A 26544-nucleotide genomic window follows, 5' to 3' on the forward strand; every position below is an offset into this window, starting at 1 on the left:
GTCTGTCTCTTTGCTTCCTCTCCTCACCTCTCCTTGCTTTACCATGTCAAAGGTGAACTTGCCTAAGTCCCGTTCATTCTGATACCTGAGTATTCACATACCATAATTTCTTCCACGTGAAAAGCTGATAGCTCTGTTAAACTTTATTGTCAGGCCTCAGAGTCTGGCTGGTCATGCAGCTGTCCAGCTAAGTGGAAGTTTGACATGTTGACAGCTAATAAAATTCACAAGCTGAACAACAAGAGGGGGTGGTGGTGGGGAGCAGTTCCAGGCTCTGGTTTCTCATCTGCTAGGAAGATCACGGGAGGGTGAGCAATATTTTAGCAAGGTTACTGTGGTGTTTGCGTGGTTGAGAAGCAGGATTCCAGCTTTCAGACTTCAACACGCCCCAAAGTATGAGCCATTAAAAGGTTAATCCCAAATTGAGCATAGCCAGGGACAAGACAGCCATGGATTTCCGGAAGGATCAGGATTACAGTGCCAAATCCATGCCCAGTGAGGCCACCAGTGGAAATTCCCACTGACTTGTTTTTGTGCAAGGCAATGTCTTGACTCATATGTCCACACTAATCGTCCAGTGCTGAACAAATTCTTGCCCATCTGCAAGTTCCCATTTCCACCCTTCCAGAAAACAAGCTGTTGAATGCCAAGTGTTCATGGATTTAAAAATTAAGTCTAACAGCTAAGCAGTTCACTTAGCTAATTTAATGGAAGCTTTGATTTTAATCCTGAATATATTTTTGGTTTATACACCAGTTTTTGCAATTATCTAGCTGATGATGTCAAAGTTTTTATATGGAAAAAAACCACTAAATGGGATTCCGTGATAATTTTGAAATTTTTCACCCTGGCATTTCTAGAGAAGGGACATTTTTCAGAGCAACCCTTTTCCCATGAACAGTTTAGCTTTGTCAGTACAGTGTTTTTCAATAAGAAAACAGTTTTGCCAGAAATTCTTGTCTAGGTGTAGAAGGGACTTCTCAAAGCAATGTTAATATCAAGAGACACCAGGTACATCAGTCATGGGTCTAGGGAGTTGAAACTAATCCTTTTGCTGGACAATCCCATTAGTGGATCTGTTTGCACAAATGTATTGCATATTTAAGGCTAGTTAGCAACAAACCTCGGTTCTTATTTCCATTTTTGTCTTGAACAATACCAGCAGAAATATAAGGTAAAACAAAGCAGTGCGTATGCCCAAATTGTCCTCAGGTCAGCACTGCAATCTCAAGTCACTTAGAAATTTGTGCACTGGAAATATTTTTCACGAATAGACTGCGGTGTGTAGGTTCCAACACAAGCAGCCCATCTCTGGTTTTTCTGGTGCTATAATGAGGCAGATGTGGCAGGCTCCTAAGCATTATCTTAAAAAACATTCCCAGAAATCTACCAAGATTGTTCCCAAAAAATAGATGGCAGCTTTTGCTTCTCATCATCACCTGCGGATGATTCAGATGGTCATACCACAGGCAGCTGGGTACAAGCACGCATACTGCTAGCAAGTACATTAATCCTGGTTCCTATGGTCTGGGCAGTGGGTGCTTTCTGGAAATAAATAAGCGTGTAGGGGTGGGTGCGTTGTGATGCTGATGTCTGTTATTAATCCCCAGGAAATTCCGTGCACTGAGAAACCGTTATTTCAATAACAAAATTAAACTAGACAGCAGGAGTCGCAACCCAGTGCTTTATTGATCATTTTTATGATGGATACCATTGTGATTTCTGCCTGGGAGAAAATGGATGTTTCATTTAATAAAAAGGCTCAGAGCAATTCTGTCTCTGAAATCTTGGTGCATTTCTAGGCTACTCACATAATCTGTATTTTATGACACAGTTTCAAACTGTAGTAAACAAACAGCCATATTCTAGATCGTGCTGCAGTGGCTCGGACATGCCAAATGGAGCACCAGAAAAGAAATTCCATTCAATTTTGCTTGAAAATTTTCACAAAGCAGTTCTGTTCTCAGTGCAAAGAAGCTGAAAACCACCGTTTACCCAGCAGTACTCTGCAATCTAGCTTCTAGAAAATACATGGATTTTTCAGGAACTTCTCAAACATCTCTGTGGTGTGCTGGTGGAGACTGCAGTGCCCCTTCACCAGCTGTCTGCCCTGTTCCTTGGGATGGTGCTTTTTGAAGATGAAGGTGTTATGCGAAGGGACAATACGGTGGCAAGCAGGTCTTCCCTTTGCTCTGCGCATTAACCAGAGTCATGCAAAACTGCTGGAGCCTAATGCTGTTTGCCTGGTGTTTTGCTTCCCAAACTCTTTCAGATGTGTCCAAACTGGCTCTTCTGAGGCAACCCCCCTGCCTTTAAGGTCAGCTGAGAATGTTTTCTTTCTTCCTGAGGGTCCGACTAGTTTACATTTCTCGTGAAGAGGGCTGTGATGAGGTTATGACACAACAGCTGCCCTGTGTTTTTGGCAGCAGCTGGGTCACCGAGAGGCAGAGCAGAGGAGCCGGCAGTTGGGGCTCTTGTTGGCAGAGGTTGGCTTGGCACGCTCGTTTTCCAAGGCACAGGGCCAGCCCGTGCTCTCGCACACCGCAGTGTCCAGATAGAGGGCCCACGGTGAGAACAGCCCCTGGCACTGCGGCAGCCGGTCCGTGAGAACCGCGGTGGTGCTGCTGGTGCGTGTGCCCAGGCACGTCGAGGGACTGGTGGTGTGATGCCAAGCAGCATCCAGCTCCTGGGAGAGGTTGGGGCGAGGGTAGCGCGCTGTTCCAGCCAGCTTTAAAGAAGCGGCTCCCCAGGGTAAAGCCAGCGAGGGCTGAATGCAGCTGAGATGATGAGGAGGGTCCAGGCACTTCCCCCTCATGTCTCGTGGAGATCTTGCTGCAGAAGGATGTGGCTGATGAGAGAGAGAGGTTGGCTGCAGGCTTGTAACGTTGCTTTCTGTTTGCTTAGCAAATCGGTGCTTGAGGTCTCATGCATCGCTGCTGTTCTTTCACATCTCTCCAGCCTGAATTAGAAAGAGAAATGCAATTGGATTAAGGAAAAGAGTAACCCATTGCATACTTGCCTCAGCTAACACGCTCCAAATAAGTCCTCAGTCCACCTACTAGTCACATAAAAAATGAACAGAACTGAACTGTAAAGTAAATTACCAGGTATCCAAACTGCAGTGGCAAGTCTTTTTCCACCTGAACTTTGGAAAAGCCGGAGATGATCTCTTAAAATTGCAAGCACGTCCTATGTCTGTATCTAAGGGTTTGCTCAGAAAAACATCAGCACTTTTGGTATTTGTAGTAGAATTACAGTAACCAGCCCCCTTGGAAATAAAAATGTCCCAGTGACAGAGGACATAGTCCCAGCTATGTAAGCCTGAGGGCATCTTGCTGGAGAGAGTCAGCGCTATTTCGTTATAAGTATATTATACTTTACTGAAGATGAAAATGATAAGCCTAATCCTGTAGTCCTTCTGGCAAAGCATTGGTTGAAATCAACAGGAATGAATATAAACTTCAGGACTTGCAGCATAATTTGGCAAGACTAGCTTGTTTTGTACGTGTGGGGCAGGGAATCTGTATGAAACAAATAGGGGAATTTTGACAGAAAGTGCTCGTTTGAACTGGCTGGCTTCTGCAGGTGGAGGAATCCATTCAGTTCAGTAAAACATGCTTTTTTAGATAAAATTGTGGATTTTTGCATTGAGATGCAAAACCTGGATCTGACTTTTTTCGATTGTTTGTCCTATTCTGCTTTTGTTGGTCTGCTTTGGACCAAGGAGCAGAGCTGCCAGCCTCATGGTCACAAGCTGAAAAAGGGATCCCCTACACAATGTGGTAATAATTTGATTTCCTTACAAAGGACAGAGGGCCCAGAGGCCAAAGCAATGAACGAGATCCCAGTTCCCTGGATGAAGCAGTTGTGTCTAACACTGCACACTTAGCTGGTCTAAATGGAAGTCAGTGAAGTTGCACTGATTTATAGCAGCAGAGTGTCTGTTCCATTGTGTTAAAAACAAATAGGGCCTCCCAGAGGTTTTACGCGAAGAATCTTTATCAGAAAATTTCCAGTCCAGTGAGGGCATGGACCAAAATATTTCTCATACACTTGGCTCATATGCCTTGTGCTGAACCTCTCACTCTAGCAGAGCTACCACTCAGTGTGTGCCCAGTAAAGTGAGCAAGTGTGCCGTTGCTTTGAGCAGCCAGCATGCGTGGCTCTCCTCTGTTCTCAATCTCCCTAGCTAAGGAGGCTTGCTGTTTACTGGGACGCCGGTTAAAGAGATTCTGTTTGGTCAACAATGGAAAATGTTTATAATAATCAGGAGGAGGGTTTGCCAGGGTGTTTTAATCTTTGAGCCACTTCCCTGTAGTGCTTAAGCTGTTTTTAAAAGCTCATAGCTTTTTCTCTTGCAAAGAAAATCTTGATAGCAGGAATTGATGTGCTGCTGATTTGCTGCTAAAGCCCAGCCTATCTCTAGCCAAACAACAGCAGCGGGGAAATCTACTCTCCAACATCTCATTCACCTCTGTGAGGTGTGAACATCAAAGCCTGTTTCAAAATGTTTAAATGCAACTCTTAACACCATAAAGACTTGGCCATCTAAGAAGCAAGTGTTCAAGTGGAGAGAAAGCACTTCATAAAATACACTACCTTGCAGCTGCTTTCTGACAGCAGTGAACTCATCCTAATGTCTTTCAGTTTCCACAAGTCCCATTCATCCTCAGACATAGGGTTTATAAAGAGATAAACAGGTAAGTAAAACAGGTGGTTTATTTCAAATTTTATTTTAATAGAATTTCCTCTGACAGCTGGAATAATCACTGAGAAGCACAGTTTGCAAAATGTAGAGGTGGAAAACGTAACCTTTGCAAACAATCACTCAGTATCCAATAGCTATTTCAATCAACAATAATATTTTTTTTAAGATTTGTAAATATTATGAACTTATATTACAGTAAGTGGTAAAGCTGCATTACTGAACAGGGTTGGGCTTGGAGCTGTGAACCCACGAGTGCAAACCTGGGCTTAGTCTGTCTCAGTCAGAAAGTGGACAGGTCTGTCTGCCTGCTTTCCTGTCTAGAGTCTGAAATTTATTAGTAGTTACAAAGTGTTCATGCTGTGATGATCATTTAAAGGTAGAGATGGCCTTTTGCTTGAGGAAGTGTTTGTGACATGATTAATTCAAAGATAAAGAATGTGGCAAAAGTAATCAATGTCACAAATATTTCACTGTTAACAATGGTTTGTTTAAAAAAAAAGTGCTTTGCAAAAAAAAAAAATTAAAAAAATCCACATACCACAAACTGTTTGTTGAAATTCTTCAACAGATTGTTATAAATAGCTAACACCTTCAGGAACTGGGATATGCCAGGGGAAATATAGGCTAAATTCATTGGATAATCTCATTTGTGAAAAGTCATTTGTTCTGCTCCACTAACCTTGTTTAATATTTATCTTAACCATATCACCCACAAGTGACAGGGGCTCAGCGTTGTAGGCAGTGTCACTAGGTACAGCCCTATCCCTGCACAGGCAGATAAAAATCTACATGCCTAAAATCTGCGCACTCTCCTGGGCTTTTTCTCTTGTTCTGGAAAGAATTACCTCAGTAGCCTCAACGATGCTTATATGTCTCTGATGGGTGTTATTTGCACTCCTAAGCACCTGGCAGAGGAAGTGTAATCATCACTCAGCTGCTGTGCAGACTTACAGGATCCCATCTCATTGTAACGCCTCAATCCTTTCCAGTCTGGGAGGGCTGCCTCTCAGCACCACCTGAAAGGAGGCATTCAGGTGGAGCAATAATGATCCCTGGTTTCTCATCACTGTTGCTGCTAGAGTTCCTCTCTACAAACCTTCTGCATCAGCCTCCTGGGAAGCCGGGGGTTTGCAGCATTTATAGCTAGCATGGACAAGGCACGGCACTGCAGGGATCTACTCTGTTTCAAAGGAGAACGTGGAGAGCACCTGATCTGGCAGAGTTGCCTCTGTGCAACCTGGGAAGGGACCTCCTCTGACTTTGGTGGAATTTTTTTGGTGTGCTTGGGCCATAAATAGCCACATGACACTTTTCCACCTGGTTTCTGCAACCTCTTGGGCCTGTGAAAGCAAACACATGTTGCATCTCTTCCATTCTGCAGGAGAGCAAAGGCATGACTTGGCTTTTCCATCCCTGTTTCCATTTATGAGCTCATTTATCCCATCTATCTTTCTCCAACATCGAGTCCTGATTAGGCTGAGCAGGAACACAACAGGCTTTCTTTCCCACAGGAGGCTCTTTTTGACCTTCCTTTCCTCTCCTTGTCTGACAAATTGTGGGAGCTGACCCACATCTCAGAGGCTGCAGGGATAATTCAGTCCAGCCCCATCCTGGCAGGCAGCTGTCTCTGCAGCCCTTCCCTGCTGCTCTGCTGGTTGAGAACAAGTGGCTGGGACATCTCGAGCTGGCCCTTGGCAGGGTTGGGTGCAGGCGTTCAGGTTAAATAAGAACCAGTGCTAACCTTTGCCCCAAACCCAATCTGGCCGGGAGGATGGGCTCTTCTGAAATCAGCTGGTTCTGTAAGGCAGACAGTGATGAATTGGAGAGGTTTCTTAAATCTCACCATGCCTGCCTCTCCCATCTGGGAAGGGGATGGTGAAGGTACCAGATGGAGTGATGCTCCTCTGCGGTGAACATCTAGTGTTCAGGTTCTTTGTAGCAGCATACTTGCTTACTGAGCAAGGTGCACGTGGCATGGTGTGTGACTCTGGTCTTACCTGGATGATAGGCATGACTAGAACATGGAAAACCCGCTTGGATATCCTCTTTTGAGTTATTTTCCATGAGGGAATTCCTGTATCTATCCACTTTCCCTCAGCAGAGCTGAGCAGTTTCTAGAATGCATCTTCCATCTACTTAACATGTTCTTTGGAAGGCAATTCACAGGGACAAACCCCTCAAATGTCATTAGGAAGTACGAACGGTTGTCTTCAGTGGCCTGTATTACACTGCCATACCCTTGGAAAGCAGCACATTTACATAGCACAGGATCTTTTTGCTATGCACAGAGAAATAATCATGAAGAACCTGTCTTTTTAAGAAAAAGCAGAGGTTTCTGACATGCTTTTTTTCTGCTGTTGGGTTCTTCACACAGCCATTTTCCCAAGTGCTGGCTACATTTCTCCCAGCATAAAACCACAATCGTGTGACCCAGTCCCTGCAGCATCTAGAGCAATGTCTCCACAGGCAGACCAGCAGTTTCAAAACTTCCTCCTCTTCCTCATCTTCTTCCCACCAGTCTGGTTTTAGCAGCCGTAGCCTTCACCCCAGGCTTAACATGGTGTAACAGGATCCTCTGGTGGGGGGAATCTTTACTGGCTGATAAAACCTTAACTGTTGTGAAATGAAAGCAGGTTCCCTTTGAAGTACACCTCGCATTACAGTTAGATTCTCTAGCCTCTATATTTTAACTACCAATAAAACGATTTATAAGCATAAAGGCCTGAGCCACCTTTAAGGCAGGGGAAAGGAAAGAATTGCTAACGTCATTAGCTGGAATGTATCTTCTTTTTTTCTGTGGGTGATAAATAAGGGGTAGAATCAACCTGTTTGGGCCATGAAATGTCCCTTCCTCTGCACGGGAAGACAAATCCTATCAGTTTCTTTGTGGAAGGTTTCAGTGTATTTGTGGCTGGATTCTCCAGCCAGGCTCTGTTAGGAAGCACTACATTTAAGCACGTAGTTGTGAATTTTATTGGTGCGTGTGTATTTACTATTATTATCGTTTATTATTTGTTTTGATACGATGCTTCAGCCAAGATAGGGATCTTGCTGTGCTGGGCATGGTGCCTACTGGCAGTTAAAGAGAGCCTCTTATCTTAGATGGCTGATTGCTGAAATAAACCAAAATGTAGGAAAATGGTTTTTATCCTCCATTTAGAGGTGGTGATCTGATACCCGTGTTGTGTAAGGAGCAAAATTTGTCGAATGCAGTCATGCTTCCACTGACTTCAAATCAGAAAAGCAGTAGCTTTCCTGAAGTCACAGAAGGTGCCCGTAGCATAATTAAGAACTGACTACTTTCTCTGGTGGGAGTCCACTGTCTTGAAAGTTAGCTTTCTTTTCTTCACGTGCCCATTGTAGACCAAGACACCCCAAGAACAGCCAATGCACAGGCCTTTTTGGTCAACCCTACCTGGCTTTAAAAGGATCCAGAGCATCCTTTTATCTCCCTCTAAAAAATAAAGGAACTACACACCCTTAACTGGATGTGGAGAAGCGAGACAGGAGGAGTCATACATGCATGTGTGAACTTTAATTCTGAACAACAGATGCAAACGTGTATGTTGGTGTATGGACAGCAACAACCTCACGTGGTGTAACATAAGACAACAGAAATATTTTCGAAGTTGTTTTGATCATATGTTAGCCAAGCCAACTGACAAACCACCACAAGGGAGCTGAGTGCTTGCAGGGATGTTGGAGAAACGTGTCCCGTACTACAGCATCTTGCTCCACATGTTTCTTCTGAACTTCTAATCCTGAGTGGATTTGCCAGCATCTGGCTCTTGGTTATAAAAAAGGAACTTTCCCACCCTTTGCGATGTCAGAAGTGTGTCAGAAATCACTAGAATGGCCTTTACATTCTTGGAGTTCAATTTCAATTTTTCTTTCCCTTTTGATTCCTGCATTCATAGCTGCTTGGTTATGTTTTCCCTTCAGGTGTTTGAATTTTATATGTTCTTCTCAGCACTGAGATCCTTTCTTTTGGAGTGAAACCTCTTCCAGCCTGGGACTGGGCCTTTTTCTCTGGAGAGAGGAGGTTTATTTATCTCCTTATGTTCAGCTAACAGAAATATTCAGACATTTTTTATGACCTTAAGTGTGAAAGTGGAAGCAAATTATATGAGAGGAGGAGCCAAGTTCTGTATCCCTAATTCAAGGCATGAATTACACATACTTGCATGCATGAGAAAGAGACAGGACTGTCCAGTTTGCGTGACCAGAGCAAACAAAAAGTTATTTATTAAGTTGTGTTGCTCATTGCTCCTAGAAACTGTGCCACGGATAGGATTGTATAAGAGTTGTGAAGTGCTACAGACCTTAACGTTCATTCATTTCTCTCTCCTTAACTCTGTCCTAGATTTTGCTAGCAACTCTTGGTGCCAAAAATGGACACAGAGATTCTGACCTGCATGGACTTTGTTGATCAATGCAGATCGGATGTAAGCTGACCTATTTCTGTCACGCTTTTGGAAGGTGCTAAGAGGTTATGCTGCTTCAGCCAGTAGTGCAGTAGGAAGAGGTCTGTAAAAAGATGCGTTGGGTGCCAAGGACCTGACATCAGCACTGTATACATTTCAGGGGGCTTAATTTAGACCAACTCTTCCAAAGAAAACTGGGGTTTTTTTTGTTTTCACTGTACATGGATGTAAATAACAGCGTGAAGTGAAGGACTCTGCAGGGCTAGGTCCTTCCTAGCCACTGCCAGCAGGTCACACAGAGCTATGATTAGCAGGTTTTAATCAAACTGTTTCCACAGCACACTAGTAGATGAGTAACACATCGAAAGAGCAATAATAGGCTGTGATGCAGAGAACCTCACAGAAATCTGTGTGTGAAGCTCAGTGCGTGCTCGTTTTTGCGGCAAGCACACTTTAGTGCATGTGGACTGAGAGCCAACACTCCATTAAAGAAGCAGTCCTCAGCGAAAACATGCTGCCTTGCTGCCTTGTCATGCCAAGTGAATTGTATGCACCCACAGGTGCCAATAAGAAAAAGGCAAACTAACAAGTGACCTTTTACAGGGAAACTCAATTTAAAGGCCAGAGAAGGATACCCACTTGGAGATTTGGATCATGTCTGAAGTGCAAGGTGCATCAGACTAAAGTTCTGATGTATCTAGGGAAGAGACTTTTGTTTTGGTTCACAAGATGTGGGGACAGTTTGGACTGCAGTGCCTCAAACCCTTGTAACCCCAGCTTCTGATCTGACACTGAGCAGCTTGGAAGCCTGATGGAGGATATTTTTCCCCCCAAATGCTTTACACTCTTGATTTTTGCTCCATTTTTTCTTGTTGCTGTGAAATTTAATCGTGTTTTCTAGCCCTTTAGGCCTCACAAAGTCCAGCAGCTGCATTCTCATCTGGCTTGAAAGCTTATCCGCATACTTCTGAACCCCAAACAGGGATCGGGCCTGAGAGCCTCTCTGATTAAATGAAGTAAACCAAGCCCAAGAGACAGCTTGAGAAGCCCTTTCCACTATGCAGAAGGGAGATTGCCCATGATAAAACACATCAGGGCAGTCAAATACATTTAGAAAAATCTCCCCTTGAGTCTTACAGGTAAACTAGCACTGTAGGAAACATGAGCCCAGCTTTGCACATGCATTAATACTGGGTTTATTTTAATGCACAGAGATTTAAATTGGCTGCAGTACAATTCTAGTGCACACTGCAGTGCCTCTTGCAAGGAGAACGTGTCTTAGCCAACAGACAACGGTGATTTGCTGCAGTACAGAGAAGCTAAGAAAACCCTGTATTCCCTCCGGTGTGGTTCTATCTATTTAGCTTGTCTAACATAGAAACCATGATGCTAATCTGTCTATTTATCCCTCCTAACAGTGCAGCCGTGTTGCTATTATGGTACTTAATCCTTCAGCATAATTCACATAGTTGTCAGATAACAAGGCAGAATGGCCAGGTGGTAGCAATGCATCTATTCAGTATGGACTCTCTCGGAATACACAGGCTAAATTATTCCTCTTCATCTCATGCTATGGCTGATAGCACCCTCCCATGCTCTTAGCAGTATGTAACAATTTTAAATGCATGTATCTTCACCCGGGAGACAGGGCTGTAGTAGTACTGTCATTTGGGAGAAAGGAAACTGAGGAATGGTGACAAATACTCACAAAATCTGTGTCAGGCAGCAACTTGAACCTATTTTTGGCCAGTGGTGTAATTCAAGGTGTGTTTCCATCAGCAGCCCAGAGCTCACACGTGGTCTTTCCTCTCCCCATCAGGTGTGGTTCAGCAACCGAAGAGCGAGATGGCGCAAACAAGCGGGAGCGAACCAGCTTGCAGCTTTCAATCACCTGTTGCCGGGGGGCTTCCCGCCTACAGGAATGCCGACTCTCCCCCCGTACCAGCTGCCGGACTCCACCTACCCAACAACCACCATTTCCCAAGGTGAGCACCCATTTGCCTGCGCTGCTCCTCTTTTCTTGCCCTGCATCATCCCGTTGTCCCTTCGCTTTCTGATCTGTGACATCCCACTGAGGCTCTTGTAATATATAGGTGGTTTTTCTTTAGTTGGGAAGACCAGGTTTTTCCTCAAGTCAATGGAAACTCCACAGTTTTCTCCTCTGTCTCATGGTCCTTTCTGCTGGACCAATGTTGTCTCATGACTGTAGTGCTGCTCAGCTTTAAAGTGATGAGCAGCAGATCGTTATAAAGTGAGTATCATGTAGGTGATCTCTTGTTCTAGATAAAACTCCATAGCGGAGTTCAGGGAAGGAGTATTGCTAATTCCAGTTGGCTTTGCCCTTGGTTTTTACAAAGGAATTTATGGATTCTGTCTGTTAAGAGAAAATGATGATATTTCATCCCAGGTTTGCATATTTTGTACTGTCACATGATATGCTTGTGTTCAGCTGGAGCACAGAGGTGGTGGGACCCCGAAGCTGAGATCAGGACAGGCATACCATCAATCCGTGCTTCGCACAGTCCCAGCTGTAACACCCCACCGCTGCTCACCTCTGAATGCTCTCTCCACAGATGGGGGAAGCACTGTACACAGACCCCAGCCCCTGCCGCCATCCACCATGCACCAGGGAGGGCTTGCTGCAGCCGCCGCTGCTGACACCGGCTCTGCCTATGGGGCCCGACACAGCTTCTCCAGCTACTCGGACAGTTTCATGAATGCAGCAGCTCCTGCCAACCACATGAATCCTGTTAGCAATGGCCTCTCTCCACAGGTATGTGACCCGTTTCCATTCTCTTTCTTTGGCTGACAGTATTTGGCTGGTTCAGATCCTTTGAGAACAGGGCAAGCTTCAGGCTATCACAGTGTATTATGGTTAACAAGGGAGTTATTGTTATTGTCACAAATTCTTGGAGGCAGCCTAGTTAAAGCAATTAGTTAATTTATCAGCAGTATCTCTATCCTGAGCTCAGCACTGTATTGCCAGAGCATTTTTATCCTGTTAGTTCCTATGTTCGGGTTAGCACACTGTAATCACAAACACCAGGACATATACAAGCATTGGTGTTTGTCTTCTCAGCCCTCCAAAAAAATTCCAGTGCAGGTGTGGGCCCTTTGATTGTGGATATTAGCCTAATGACAGCACGCTCGACCTTTTTAGTTGCTTTTTGCAGGCTCCCTTTTGAAGCAGTCCATGATTTGTGGGCAACTCATTTAGAGATTAGCTGAAGCCAGCTTGTCCAAGTCTGGAACGTGAAAGTGCCACAGATCTGAGCTTCCTCAAAACACAGAGATGTAGATCTAGGATTTAGTTTTGAGAAAGTAATTGTCATGCAAACAACTCTGCTAATGCTTTCCACAAGGTCAGAATAAGAGGTGTAGGAAAAGATATATTTCACACACAGGCGTGTGTTTTAAGTTTACCAGGTAACAGCCACAGCCTCCCCATGTAATACATCCTTGATTTTAAAATCACTGCCTGAGCTCAGAATAGAGCGCCCATGACCTGACTCTGGGACCCGTGCTCTAAGCCTCAGCGCAGCTGCCTTCTGAAGTGCCCAGTCCCAGGTTTGATCAGATTGCTGCCAATTGTGTACATTGCTTTTCAGTGCTGCATGTGACAGAGAAGCAAGCCTCAGCAGTGCAGAGAGGTTAAAGCCTCCAGCACCAGCAGGTCTAGAGAGAGCAGAGCCTGTGCTATGTGTGTGTTATGGCAGCGGACTTACGTTCCCAGCCAGTGAGCTCCACTGAAGTCAGTGGAGATGCCAGGATGTATGCCACCTGAGAATACAGCCCACTCTCTATCACTGTCCTGGGATAAGAATTCTAATTGTCTGTCACCTCATTAGATAAAGCCTTCAACCTTCTCTTTGATTTACCTGATGTAATCTGTTTTCCAAATGCACATTTGCTTTTAAGTGGAACAAGGCACGTATTGTACACTTAAAATTAACAGCAAGGACTCATATTCAGGTGGCGCCTGCCATCCTGAAGGGGTACCAAATGCATTTTACTTTTGCTGTCAGTCACTTGTGATATATGGAGACGTATGAAGCGTGCTTTAGCCGTTGTTTCAGAGTGGCCAGTAACACTATTTAAGACAGGAAGTGCAAAATAATTTGAAACTACAAGGAGAAATTAGGTAGGCATCTGAAATGAAAAGGCTACAACTGTTTAGAGAGGAGTCCAATAAACGGGGACATCAGAGAGGTATATAGATTTTAAGGTCCAATAGCTTGTGATCTCTCGAGTGTGAAAACACACATTGAGTGTCAATGGAAAGAGGGAAATTTTGCAGCTTCTCTGAAATGGTATAAAAATCCCACTTCTAGCTTTGAATGGTCACGAGATGGAAAATGTAAAAGTGTGACTGGCATGAGGCTGAATATTGCCTCAAACAGTGTAATTTGTGGGGGAAATAGGGAGACATCTTTCTGACAAGGGATTTCTAATAGCACTGGGCTTGGGAGATAGGCATATAGTATGGAATTCAAAGGCAGACTGCAGGTTAGATGGTCCAGGGCACGTGATTAATTCAGATTATCACAAGTGCAATTTAGCACCATAGAATAAGTTAAGGATGAGATCTGTGTGATAAGCTGCACAAGCAGTAGACATATACAGGTCCATCATGCAATTTCCATTTCTGTAGCTTCATCATCTACTTACTAGTCCTGCTCACTAAATCAGAGGCTCATTGAAATGACCAGACCAACGCTTTTTCTATGCTTATCCCTATCCCAAATTACCCTGCCCCCAGGCTCAGGCTAGGGGAAGATAGAGTCCTGAGCCAATAAGCCCTTTGTATGGGAAAAAGAGGATACATTATCTGGCAGACCTGAAGAAAAGACAGCTTTGCACCCCCAAGAAGGGGAGATTCCCATTTTCCTAATGCTTTTAATCATATGAGGGCCAAGATATCAGCATATAAATTCTTCTATTTCTTTTGTGTATAGAAAGGCTAACCCAGGTTATTTTATGACTGCTTTATATTTACTTATCATGCTACCTTCCTGCCTTCCTAAGCCCTCTGCTGTTCCTAGTGGAGGGATGCACGAAATACTCCTAACAGCACGCATGAGAACTCTTAGATGTCCTCTTTTATGTACTGGCGTGGCTAAGAGTTTTGTGAGGTCTCAGTATGGGATGCTTCTCCGTGCATAATGCAGCTATTCCCCAACATTACAGGTAAAACCCATTGCACCTCAATCCTCTCATCCTCCTGTCCAGCTATCTGCGGTATCTGGTTGCTCTCTGCAGGGGTAAATACCAACTGCAGGAATGGAGGGAGTTCAGGAGACAGGAAAAAGAATTGGGAACTTAAAATGATGGCAGTTTGTCTGAGTTGCAAACAGACAGTTCTCTGGTTTCATCCCTTAGCAGCAGCAGGAGGGAGATTTCTTTGCAGTTTAGACAAGGAGGTGGGGGCCAGCCTGGCCAAGAGCTCCCAGCATTTGCTGCCGCTCGGCATGCTATCCAGTTACCCCAGGATTGGGTGTCCCAGCCAGAATCCACCAGACGGGCTCGGTGCTGGCAGCTGAAATTCTAGAGGAGAAGTGTGGCATTTCCATTCTCACAACAGAGAAAAGGGGATTACGTTTGGCCACTGTGGGCTCAGTCCCCCACGCACACACGTACTTTAGTCCTCCCCCTCCTGACAGAATGAGCAGACACCGCTGCAAGTTTTACCCAGCCTTCACTTGGGAAATGGCCCATTTCTCACTTGTTTTCCAGCCTGAGGCACACGAAGCCTTGTGCCTGTCCAGCTCTGCTGCTGGATCCCCAAAGCATTTCCCACGCGCTTTCCCCGGTGTCAAGGCTGTCCTGCCTCTGTTCCAGACCTGAGGAGTGAGAGGTCAGCTGGGAGTTTTTGTCTTCAGCTACTTCATCCCGTGATGATGTTTTTTGTGACAGTTCATAAAAGAACACCAACTTGGTTGTACAATGGATAGTCCCATGTGATTAAACCACTACCTGGCATGATCTTTCATGTCATACTCATTCCTAGACCTTAGCGAGAGACCTTAGGGTAACCAGAGCAGTGATTTGTGATGGGTTTGTGCTGGAGCAGCCTTTTTAAGACAGAGATTTTGCTCTGACTGTTGCCTGTTTGAGAAAGTCAACTTCACAGGCTGGCCAGCTGCAGCCAGATGAGTCACCCTGCATCTGTCAGGATGCACTTGGTGGCTGCAGCAGTCATGGATGATCAGAAGGTAGCTCGGTACTGGGGAGCCAGAATGTGCAGCAGTGAGGTTGCCGTTGCTCCCCAAAGGTCGTGTGGGTTAGCAGCAGCTGTCACAGATTCAGCTGGGCTGACTCAGTGGCTCATAACTGCCTCCAGGCTGGCAGTCATGCCTGTGCCAAAACTCAGCAAAGATGTGGACTCCTGAAGCAAAGTTAAATTTGAAGAGTGAGTAACCGGTTAGCAGTCATACAGAGTATGATTTCCAGCCCTGGAGCTTCTGTCTCGTCATTTCTCACAAGAGTGGGTTGTAAAAACAAGTGTGGGTGGGTGGGATCTCATAAATACATTGTAAATATTTCCAACTCATTTTCATCCCACATAGGAATAATTTCCCATTTCTCTGAGAATACCTATCAACCTCAATGAGGACAAGGCCAGGCACCAAGGCTTCCTCAGCTAGCTCCTGCTTCACACTGTCAACGAGAACAAACTTTGCATCTCTTGGTTTTGAAGTTCAGGCCTGTGCTAGCTGAGTAGTGCCCCTCACTGTGGCTGGGATAAGGCTTGTGACAAATAGCACAAAATAGTGCTTATCTCAGTATTAAGCCCCATTACGTCCTGAGGAGCATCTGACAGTCCTTCAAGAAATGTGTATGCTGCAGTGCAGGCTGAGGTGGGAGGAAATTAGGTGAATTAAGCAGTACATTACAAGTCAACATAAAGAGAAAAGTGAGGGCCACATTTGACTCTGCCTCTGCCATTTGTGATGATGAGAGGATCCCCGGGTGCTTTTCAAATGGCAAAGAAGTAGCACCATACTGTATTCTGGGCTGCTTTCATCTCTAGCACATCTCTTCTGCCTTTTAAAATGTCTTTGTGGTTTTTAGGAGCATTTTGCCCACTGCTTCACCTCCTAAAATTTCTGCAGCCTTTTTAGACCCAGGTCTGTATCTTAAATGTGTCTGACCATTCCCTGTAGCATGTTCAAGTTGTGCAAGGCGTTCTTCAAAAGCAAAAGAATATTAGTTTGTTGCAGGTGGCCCCTGTGTAGCTGGAGAACATACTAAGATATAGTTAAGAGTCAGGTGTTTCTGTACTTTCATAACATGTTATTTCTGAGACCTTTGAATCTTTTAACAAACCCACAGGATCACCCAGAGATTAAGACAATTCCAGAAATATGAAGAGCCAAGAGAAACTTGTTCACAATCTTGTATTTGTTGCTTTAATTTTCTCAGGGCTTTCACTGGCTTTTTTTGCTCCATGAGCAAATTCATTTCCAGTGTAGTGGCAGTATCTGAAGGTTGGAGCCAAATTTTACAATTTCTGGTTTATCACCATTTCTTGATAGTGTTCCCGGAGGGACACCTGAGGCACAGGTCAGGCTCTGCCAACAAATTTACACTCTAAACTCAGAGATCTTCTTAGTCTGTACAACCATAGCACAATTCTGTTTTTCCTGACATCATCCCAGGGCTCCATTCTCTTCCACCATCCAGGTTACCAGGTTTTCCTCAGCCTCGTTGAGGTGGGATTAGAGATCATCTGAATCCCTGTCAGAGGCACACTGATCCTGGCAGAAGAATGAGAAGACCCAGCTGAGCCCTTTTTTGGGGGGAAAACCTGGCAACTGGGAAGGACACGATGTTAGCTGGTGAGAGGGGAGCAGGCATTGCGGTGTCTGGCTCCAGCGAGACAGCGCTCCTTCCTTCAGTGACACGGATCCCTTCTGTCTGGTTCTTTTTTTTTCTTTTTCTTTCTTTTTTTTTTTTCTTTTTTTTTTTTTTTTTTTTGTCGGAGACACTGTGCCTATAATAAGCATTCAAAATGAGTCTTGCTGGGCCAGGAGAAGGGGAGGGGAAGAAAGAGGGGGAGGAGAGGATGAGATTTGGGGGGGAGGGGGAAAGGGAGGAGGGGGTTTAAATAGCAAAGAATTAGAAAAAAAAAATCTGATGCAAATCACTAGTAGAGAGAAAATTATGTGCAATTACCCAAGCGATACTGGGCAGCCGTGCCCACCCCAACCAACAAGATCTCATTAACAAGCAGAAAATAAGATTGAAATGGTGTGTAAAAGAGCTGAAAAATGAATTTGAATGCTGCATTTGTCCACAATTACCCCCTCGTTCACACATATTTTATTGCAATTTTTTTATTATTCTTAATCTTTCCATCCCTCAAAGCAGATTGGGAACATCCTGGCATTACAGTTGCTGAGGGAGGAAGCATTAAGGATTCCCCGTTTCCCTGAAAGGAGACCCTTCTCTCGCTCGAATTTTAAAGGGTTGGTTTTGGACGGATAAGGATTCATTTCTCCGGCTTATCTTAGTGTAGGAACATGTTCTTTTAATATTCTTTAACCTCTGACGCTCTTGGGTGCCACCCCACACGAGGGCTTTTCTTTAACCTTGTCTCCTGGGTTCCTTTACCTCCCTTTTCCCTCTTTCTTTCCACTTTCTCCTACCCTCCTTTTCCACTCCAGTTTTTTTCACGTCATTTCTGCCCTCTTCCCCCCATGCTGCCTCCTCCACGTTCCCCCTGCAGCCCCATCTCTCTAGAGGACCATGATTCCCTCAAATGAAGTGTCTGCCCTTCAGAAAGTGGCTGCTGTCCCTTTTCAGCATCGCAATTATTCCTCGCACCCTGTTTCTTTCCCAGTGAGCTGTCTTCAGCCTCCCCACGACCTTGCGGCAGATTGCACACAGCATTTTTGGAGAAGGAGGTGAACATGTGCTAAAATCCGTGTCCATTTTTTGCCAGGGGGATGGAAAGGGGGCATGGGAGCTCCGGGTTTCTCTCTGGGAGAAACTGGCTCTGTTGAGACTGCGTTGGCGTTTTCCCTCACTTGGTGTCAAATGCAGCTCCATCTCTCTAAACTTTTAACCTATGTGTCCCAGGAAAGCTGGTAGTTTTTCCACTAAAGTTTCTTGCTTTCTTTTTTTTTTTTTTTATTTAACCAAACAAAGCCCATCTGCTCTTGTCAATTAGACGCCTCTGCTCCCAGCAACGGGAAAAGGGGAGAATGGAACATTTTTCTCATGTGAAAATAGATACGTATTTATTTCCCTGATTCCTAATGACTCTGTTTCTGTGAACAAAGGAGTAGAGTGGGAAGGGGGAAATTCATATCTGATGGGCCAATTCACTTTCTGTCAGTCTTGAGGTTTCATGAGTTTCCTTGATGGATTTGGATGCTCTGGTCCCACTGAAACCTGATTAGAAACAACTAAACCAGAATCTTATTACCTTAACCCTAACTCTAATGCTCTGGGTGGCACAGATTGCATTTATTCCTATGTGATTTCCACTCCAGACATTGTTCTCTGTGTATATTACTGTGATATTAAAATATTAGAAACACTGAAAGATTTCAGAGCAAATAGTTGGTTCCTGAGCCTTGAATTCGATAGGAGCTTTGTCATTCCCTTTGATGGGTCCAGGGTCAGCCCCTGTGGTACTGCACTATTTGTAAACTCAAGTGTCAGAAGTAGACAAATTGGGGAGAAAGGGGAATAAGGAGAAAATAGGAGAAGAAATACAGGAAAAAAAACCAAACCACCTGAGGAGAATGACGAGACTGATGACAGCAGGAAGAAGAAATGGAGGGAGGTGTGAAAGTGTCTGATAAGCCCCCAGACGGTGGAGCAGGGAGCATGTATTTAACATACCCTGGACTAAGACATGGAAATCTGTACCCATAAATCTTTAAATATCCCTTCCCACCCAGACCCTGCTACCCACTTATGGGGTGGTGGGAGCAAAGCCAAAGCAGGGTGGATGGAACAGGCATTGCAGGGGCTGTAATTCCTGCTGAAATCCAGACAGGACTGGTGGGGCTTTCAGCTCTGCTGAAGCACCTCTCCTCTGGGTCCTGTCTCCTTTCTACACCACGGAGGGTAAGAGGGACTTGGCCAGGAGACACAGACTTGGAGAATTCAAATGCAGGATTTGCCCTGCTTTATGATTAAATAAGGGAACTCGAGACAAGGCAGGCAGGGCGGATAGAGAAAATGAGAGATTAGCAATTAATGCAGCATCCAGCCTGGTGACTGGCATTTCTGAGCGACCTCTGGCATTCAGAGGCGAGTGTTTCACCGCATGGCTCGAAGAGCTGCAATAACCCAGGGACTAGGGAGCTGGTGCTGAGCCGTGAGAGGAATCAAGGGACCACAGCAGGGAAAGGCAGCCCTGGAATGAGGGAAGTGAGATAGAGGGGAAGCTTAAAAGGGAGGAATGCAATAAAAGGAATAATTAGGATTCAGAGGCAGGGGCATGCACGCGTGCTCTCGCACGCCTGTGTGCACAAGGGCATCGATGTTCTGCGTGCACATTCTGCGTGTACACACCAGTGTGTGTGCCCATGTGTTGTGTGTGCCTATTAAAATCTAGCAATGGTGTAACAGCTGTGCTCCAGCTGTGCCCTGGTTGTGAAAAGCCATCTATGATAGGAAAAATCTACAGCAACATACTTCGCAGTGGATCAGGCACTAACCCCAACCTGCCTCACTCTTTTTTTTTTTTCCCACAAAGAAGGGTTGTGGAAAGTGTTTTAACTTCAGTGGGTGTGACAGAACAGCAGAGATCCCATGCTGGGAAAGGGAGTGGGACAGTGTATCGCAGGTGTACGTGGGCCTATTGCTGTCCTTGCAAGTCTCAAGCCTGCACCACCTCAGGGAACACTACACACTGAAGATGGACACAAGATTGTGCATTGCTCAATCATTTTAGGGGGATATGCCATGATCTCCAGCTTTCCCAGAGCTAATGGATGCATTTTGAAAGGGGTCATTATTCTGTACAGTTTATTTTCTGTTTGCTTCATCATCTGTGTGCTAACGACAACAGAAATCCACATTCGCTCCCATCCCAAAGCCAGCCAGCTGCTGGGATTGCTGACAGATAGGTTGCAGCATCTTGGGGTGCAAGTTGTGAGCAGGTCATTTTGGGACTAAGAGGACAGGGAGGACGTGGCGGGGGCTATATCCATCTCTGGAGCATTCTGGAGGACTGCTCAGAAGAGCTATTAGGTCCTGAAGCATCAGGAGAGGCTTATGGGGGAGATGTACCCTAAAAAGATGCTGCGCTGGTCTTTTGTGTGAGATGGAAGGGAGTCTGGGTATCGCATCAGCTTGCAGAGCGTTCATCTTGCCAGCTCTCTTGATCCGCTGCGTGCGGAGAGGGGAGCAGCATATGGCTGTGCAGTACGTCATTGAGCAGTTTGGGGTTACAGGGCTGCGCGGGGGCTTCTGTAGTGCACAGGGAGCGTGCGAAGTGCAAAGGAGAGGGCATACAGCTGCGTGCACAACCGAGCACTAATGGGGGGCTATTGGGTTGTGGGGTGCATGCCGCACGGGAGCTTCCCCCTCGCACAGTGGTGGATGTGAGGGAAGATGGCTTGGGTGCAGCAAGGCCTCCTGCTGCAAGATGCTGCTTCTTGCCTCCATCAGACAGGCGTGCACGAGATCAATTTACAGCAGGGGCTGAAGATCAGAAATCCTAGCAGGGTCTGGGGTGTGTGAGTAGTAAAGTGATCAAAGGTGCGGAGGGTCTTAGCTCGCTGCAGTAAGCTGGAGTCAGCCCTTAAGCCTATCCAGTTTGAAGATGAGGGGGATCTTATTTCAGGGAATAAGTACCTGAAAGGGAATTGTGAGCCACGTAGGGGAAAGGGTGGGGAGCTGCTTGCCAAGCAGATACAAGAAAATCACAGGGACTGGTTTAAGAGAGGGAAAGAGGCAAGGCTGGCACCAAGGGGGTTGTTTTGGGGTAGGAATTCACCCACCAAGCCAGTGCAGAGCCGACATAGGGATGTCTGAGCAGCCCACGCTGCTCACCACAGCTCTTCAGTGCAATGCTTGGTCTGGGACCCACCGACATGTGGGGCCAAGCCTGGGTTGAGGTAGGCCCTGTGGGGAGCTCACCTGTTTGTCTGGGGGAATATTTGCACTGCTGTATGCCCCACACGTCCCTCCAGCTGCCCTTTCAGAGGGACACTGGCGGAGGGACGCTCCTGATGCGGAATGGGGAAGAAGGAAGGCAAAGTCTGCTGTTGTCTCTCTTTCCCCCGAGATCCAGAGCGGCAGAGAGAGCCCCTCACAGCCTCCTCTCTCTATGTCTCTCCCAGCTTTTCTTCTCCCACTCCCTTCCCTTCTTCCACTCCCTTCCCTTCTTCCTCCCTCTCCTCTCTCCTTCCATTTGATGTGGAGGAGAGCTGTCTGCCACTCGTGCGTCTGTACCGAGAAGGGATCAGAAGTTTCAGCGAGCGCTCGGCGCCTCTCCTTTGATCCATGTCCTGAGGCCTGCTTGACAGCGGAAAAAAAGCATGGAGACAAAACGACTCAGTCAAAGTGATTCCTGACAACTGTCTCCATGAGATAAGGAAGCTCTCTGTGTCTTGGGTGGTTTTTTTTTTTTTTTTTTAATACCGCCTCTCCGTTTCCATAAGAAGCGGAGTCACTTTAAACCAGAAGAGCCAGCCAACAGCCAAGCTGCACAGAGAACAGCCGAGCAGAGAGTGCCTGGCTGAGCTTTATCATGTTTCCTGTCTCCCTTTCCATTTCTTTCCCCCACCCTTTTTTTTTTCTTTAACACCCCCCCTCTTTTTCCCGTTTTTCTTTCCCTTCTTTCTACATGCTGTGCTACCTTGCCACCTTACCCCAATGCTACCTCTAATTATGCAGTTGCAGAGAAAACCCAATGCATTTGCAGGTGGCCAGGACATTATTCAGCTCAATCCCAACCACAGGGAAATGCCTGCCTTCCCCACAAGGGGCTGGAGGGGAGAGAGAAAGCCCTGTATGTTATCTGACAATAACCAATCCTTTTAGGGATCGGCAGCAGGCCTCATTAATAGCAAGGCATTATGCACCACAGGCCACTTAAGTGGTCCTTAGAGCTGTTCCCCTGCTGCTGAGCCCCAGATTTTTTATGATTGTTTTATTTTTCTTGCCTAGTTCATGTCATGCAAGGAGGTGTCCCCCTCCTTTCCCTTCTTGCCTTCAGGTTGCTTTCAGGAGTGAGTTTGCAAGGGCTCAGTGATGCTAATCCTCACTGGAGGATGCAGGACTCGGTGTGCGTGTTGGTTGGCACATTGGGGAGCAGGATACATGCCTTGGAAAGGGACTGTGCTTGCAGCCAGGTTGTCAGGGGTGTCCCCAAACACATGGGATCCCTCCAGGACAAACACAATGCGAAAGGGACAGGGAAGTGGCCTCAGACCATCGTGCTGAGGGCAACCTGGCTTGGACATGCAAGACAGGACTGCTTAATCCAGGTGAGGAGCTGGGGGAAAGCAGACATGGCATGGCTCACCGTGCTCCTGCACTTCTCCATCCCCAACTTCATAAAGCTGGAGGGGACTTGGGATCTGCCTGAGACGACAAAGCTTGGCTTAGGAGTGGGCCTAGAGGGGGACAGGTGGTTGACAGGCTGAGGGACCAGCCCTGTGCTCTGGCTGGCTCAGGTGATGGGGACAGGGATCAGAGTTCATCCAGAAACACAGAGCCTCTTTGCCAGGGAGTTCCCCTTCCCCTCCACTAGCTGTAATTAGGCTATTGTTGCAGCTTTTGCTGGGAAGACAAACTCTATTAACATGCAGGATAGGGGGTGGAGGGGAGCGAGGGGGGACACACGGAGGGAGAGATTCCCTTCCCCCCAGAACTGCGCTGTGCTGCACTGATAAACAGTAAATATCGGGGAACAGGATTTCCACATTATCTGAGCGCGGCAGAAAATCAAAATTTCAGTCTAAATCCGAGGAGACGAGGCTCATAAGCTCCTCCAGCTGATACAGACGCCGAGCCCAGCCGGCAAGGCTCAGGAGGCACAAAATAACATTTTTTCATTCAAAAAAAAAAAAAAAAAAGAAAAAAGAAAAGAAAAGAAAGGAAAATAAAGAATGAATGAGAGGGGAAAAGCAAGAAATATTTGGGGGCTGACTGCAGGAAAGGAAGAAGTGGTGCAAAGTAGAGCATTGTCTGATGTTGCAACCTTTTTCTGATGAGGAAATAAATACCTGGGTGTATTGGGGAGGGGGTTGGACACTGCCCATCCAATGAACTTTCCAATTGGCAGCTCTGGCTCAGCAGAGTGTTGCTTGGGGATCGACCTGTAGGACACTAACAGCTGCTGGAGGATGATGGCAAACCTTTAATTAGCGATTAGAGTGCACAGCTGAGCACAAATCCAGCCCTGAATTAGGAGCCACATGGGGTCTCCCCGACCCTAAAAGCCAACACCGGATTCAGCAGCTCTGTTGGGCGTGGGTCCACCAGCTCTAATGAAGCTCTGGGCCATGCGTGCTGCTAATAGCATCTCTGCCCTGCTCCGGCCTGGCAGACAGGGCAGGAGCCACCCCAGGTGGGCACCGATTCCTGCTATGGGACTTGCAGGCTGCAGCGAGGAGGGGGGCACAGGGTTCCCTAAAAACGAACAGCAGCGGTGAGAGCAGGTCAGCGATGCAGGAGAGCTGGGCTGGAGGTGGCCACTAACGCTGCAGTGAGAAAGGGACATGGTTCTGCCTGCTTCTACAGGAATTTGCTCTGCCTTAGTTCGTGGCATGGTTTCACAGTGCCTTTTGCTCTCCCAGGGACCAAGGTGTTTCAGTGCCAGACAGAGCAGGTATTCTAAGGAGTTCAGTTTAGCTACTTGTTGTGTCCCAGACATTTTTGCATCCTTGGCTGGATCCATGCTGTTTCCTGATCTTCCTTGCATTGGAGACTCCATAAAAGCATTGCTTGCAGCGCAATCCATAGCTCCAGGTTTTTAGACCAAGGAAACATGGTTCAGCCACATTTCTGTACAGCACCAGAGGCTCTGAGCTCTCCCTAGGGATTTTAGTCAACACTGCTTGGAGCAATGAAGAAGAAAAAGCAGGCACTAGTTGCAGAAAATACTTCCTTGGTTTCTGTAGCAGCCACTTCTGTCCTCCTGCTCCCATCACCAGGCCACGGGCTCATTATACCTCTCAAAACAAATAAATTCCTTGCTCTGAGCTGCTCCCTTAGCTCTCAGTCTCTGCCCAGCTCCCATGAATATCCATTCCCCTTTCCCTACCTCATTTCCATGACCATCTATAAAGTGGCATCTTTCATGCAAAGAATTTTAGGGTCTGTGTTCCAGCTCCAGCAGGTTTCTAGCAGAAACTCTGTCCATACCATATAGATCCAGGGGCCTTTGGTGGAGCTGAACTGAAGTATTAAGGTTTCTCACAGGCAAGACTTAAGGCTCTCGGTAACTTCAATGCTTGAGTGACTTCTGCTGCCGAGGAAAGGAGAGGTTTTTATTTCAGATGAGGAGGAAGCAGGTGTAACAGATTCTTGTTGGAAACATCAGTGTCTTTTGTACTGGCAAACTGACTTGCACTTGTTAGAGTGTGGAAACTTATAGGATGCTGCAGCTTGGCATTGGGTGTCCCAACCCCTTCGCACTGTTGCGAACTTGTTCTGTATTGTTCTCTCTTCTCCTCAGTATTGGGTCTGGTGGAAAGGGCTGGTTTTCCTGAAGTATTTGTCCTTTCCCTTCTCACAGGTGTTTACACAGACACCACAGAAGTCCTAAAACTGAAAATCTGAAAGTCAGAACTAAGGTGGCATCTTTCTGGTCACATCATCTGGGTCTGAGGTCAATGTTATCAGAGTGGCCAAGCCATTTTATATCAGCTTAGAATCTGTTCATGCATTTTAAAGAGCAAGTGCCCTACATCTCTTTAAAAATTAAGATCTTAATCCCATACTTTAAGATTGGTATTTCAAAATCCCTTGGCATGCATGCAGGGCTTTCTTCTGCTGTTTAGTGGAGTTAGCATTGCCTTAGGTTTCGCTGTTTGAACAATCATCAGCACAGAGTTTTGGCCTCCATTAACTACAAGAAAGGCTGATTTAACACTGAAACATGTGCTGGACTGCTAATCAGCATGCACTGATGTATCAAATATATCTCACCTATCACAAATCTCATCCAGGGGATATATGGAAAGTCATGGGGATATGTGACTCTAAATATTTCCAGTGTCTTTTACTATCCAGCCTCTTTTACCTACAGCACTGAGCCTCAGACAGCTCTTGCTGTTGGTCTGCATGCTCTGTTTTTTCCCCACTGTGTCCGTGTCATTACACCAGCTCTCCAGCTACATTCTCCCAGCTATGCCAGGAGATTGCCGGTCTCCCCATCAATCCCACCAGCTACAGCCTCTTCCTCCTTCCCCCACTGCTCATAACCCAGCTCCTGTGTCTCTCCTTGCCTGCTCCCCTTGCTTTATTTCACCCGGGGTCTCAGAGCTGCAGTCCCTGCAAGAGGGTTTCTCAAACCACTCAAGAGCCGCAGGCTTGTCTGGAGGGCGAGAGGTCAAGCACTAGCAAGTGTTTCCATTTAGTTCCAGATACCAGCCTGACAGGTGGGTGCCTCTTGATTAATTCCCAGCTCCCCTAAATGCTCCCGTCGTCATGTGCTCTAGTCCCGTTCAAGCCTAGGCAAAGTTAGGGGTGAAAAAAGTAGAATATTGGAATGCATTAGGTTCTGTCCATTCCATCTCTTGCGGTGGGATCATGGCCTGGAACAGTTGCAGATCTTCACCTCCAGCACTTGTCATGCTGACAGTACTTTCAAGCAAAGATGCGTACTCAGAAAGTAGAGTCAGAAACTTTCAAAGCCCCCAGTTCTCCCAGCACGGCTGCTATGGTGCAGTTCTGAACTATCTGCATCTTCTTGCTGATCTACAGTGACACAAATGTCCAGCTGAGGATGATATGGTACAAAAAAAATAAGGATTTGGGATCAAGGGAGCATTTTCATCATCTGAGCTGGCCTGAGCCTTTGGAGGTGGGCTCTGATGAGGTTTGTGAGCTCTGCGAGGTCTGGCTGCTGCTAAGTACGTCAGTCAGCTTGTGTGGGTTCTCGACCAGTAACAGCTATGCTAGCATGATTTTGGTAATCTTGAAGGCCACATGGTCATGCTGTGGTAATTCTCCCTTTCAGACTGTCGTTGTTTAAAGGTAACAAAGCACAGTATCACACAAATTCATTCCTCTTAACTAACACACTCCATTAGGGGCTTAGTCATTTTAGATGCTCTACATGACGAGTGCAGAGAGACAGGAATCTTCAGAAAATGGGTCAGACCCCTAGAAAAACTGAATCCCACTCTACTGAGTGCCCTGGACTAAGGAGACATATATTTTGTCTTTATTGGAACAAGTATTTTGCTAGAGTCTGAGTCTTTTTCCCTCTTTCTC

At 46.2% G+C, this 26544-nt stretch overlaps 1 protein-coding gene across 1 annotated transcript in view; it reads left to right on the forward strand.

The window, feature by feature from the left end:
- Positions 1–26544, forward strand: part of PAX7 (paired box 7) — a 125034-nt gene that overhangs the window by 66845 nt on the left and 31645 nt on the right. Inside the window, exons 7-8 of the mRNA XM_080379489.1 lie at positions 10952–11117; positions 11706–11905. Coding sequence (XP_080235615.1) covers positions 10952–11117; positions 11706–11905 — 366 coding nt within the window. The remainder of the gene's footprint in view (positions 1–10951; positions 11118–11705; positions 11906–26544) is intronic.

This window comes from Falco punctatus (genome assembly GCF_963210335.1).
Source record: "Falco punctatus genome assembly, chromosome: 3".
Classification (NCBI taxonomy): Eukaryota; Metazoa; Chordata; class Aves; order Falconiformes; family Falconidae; genus Falco; species Falco punctatus.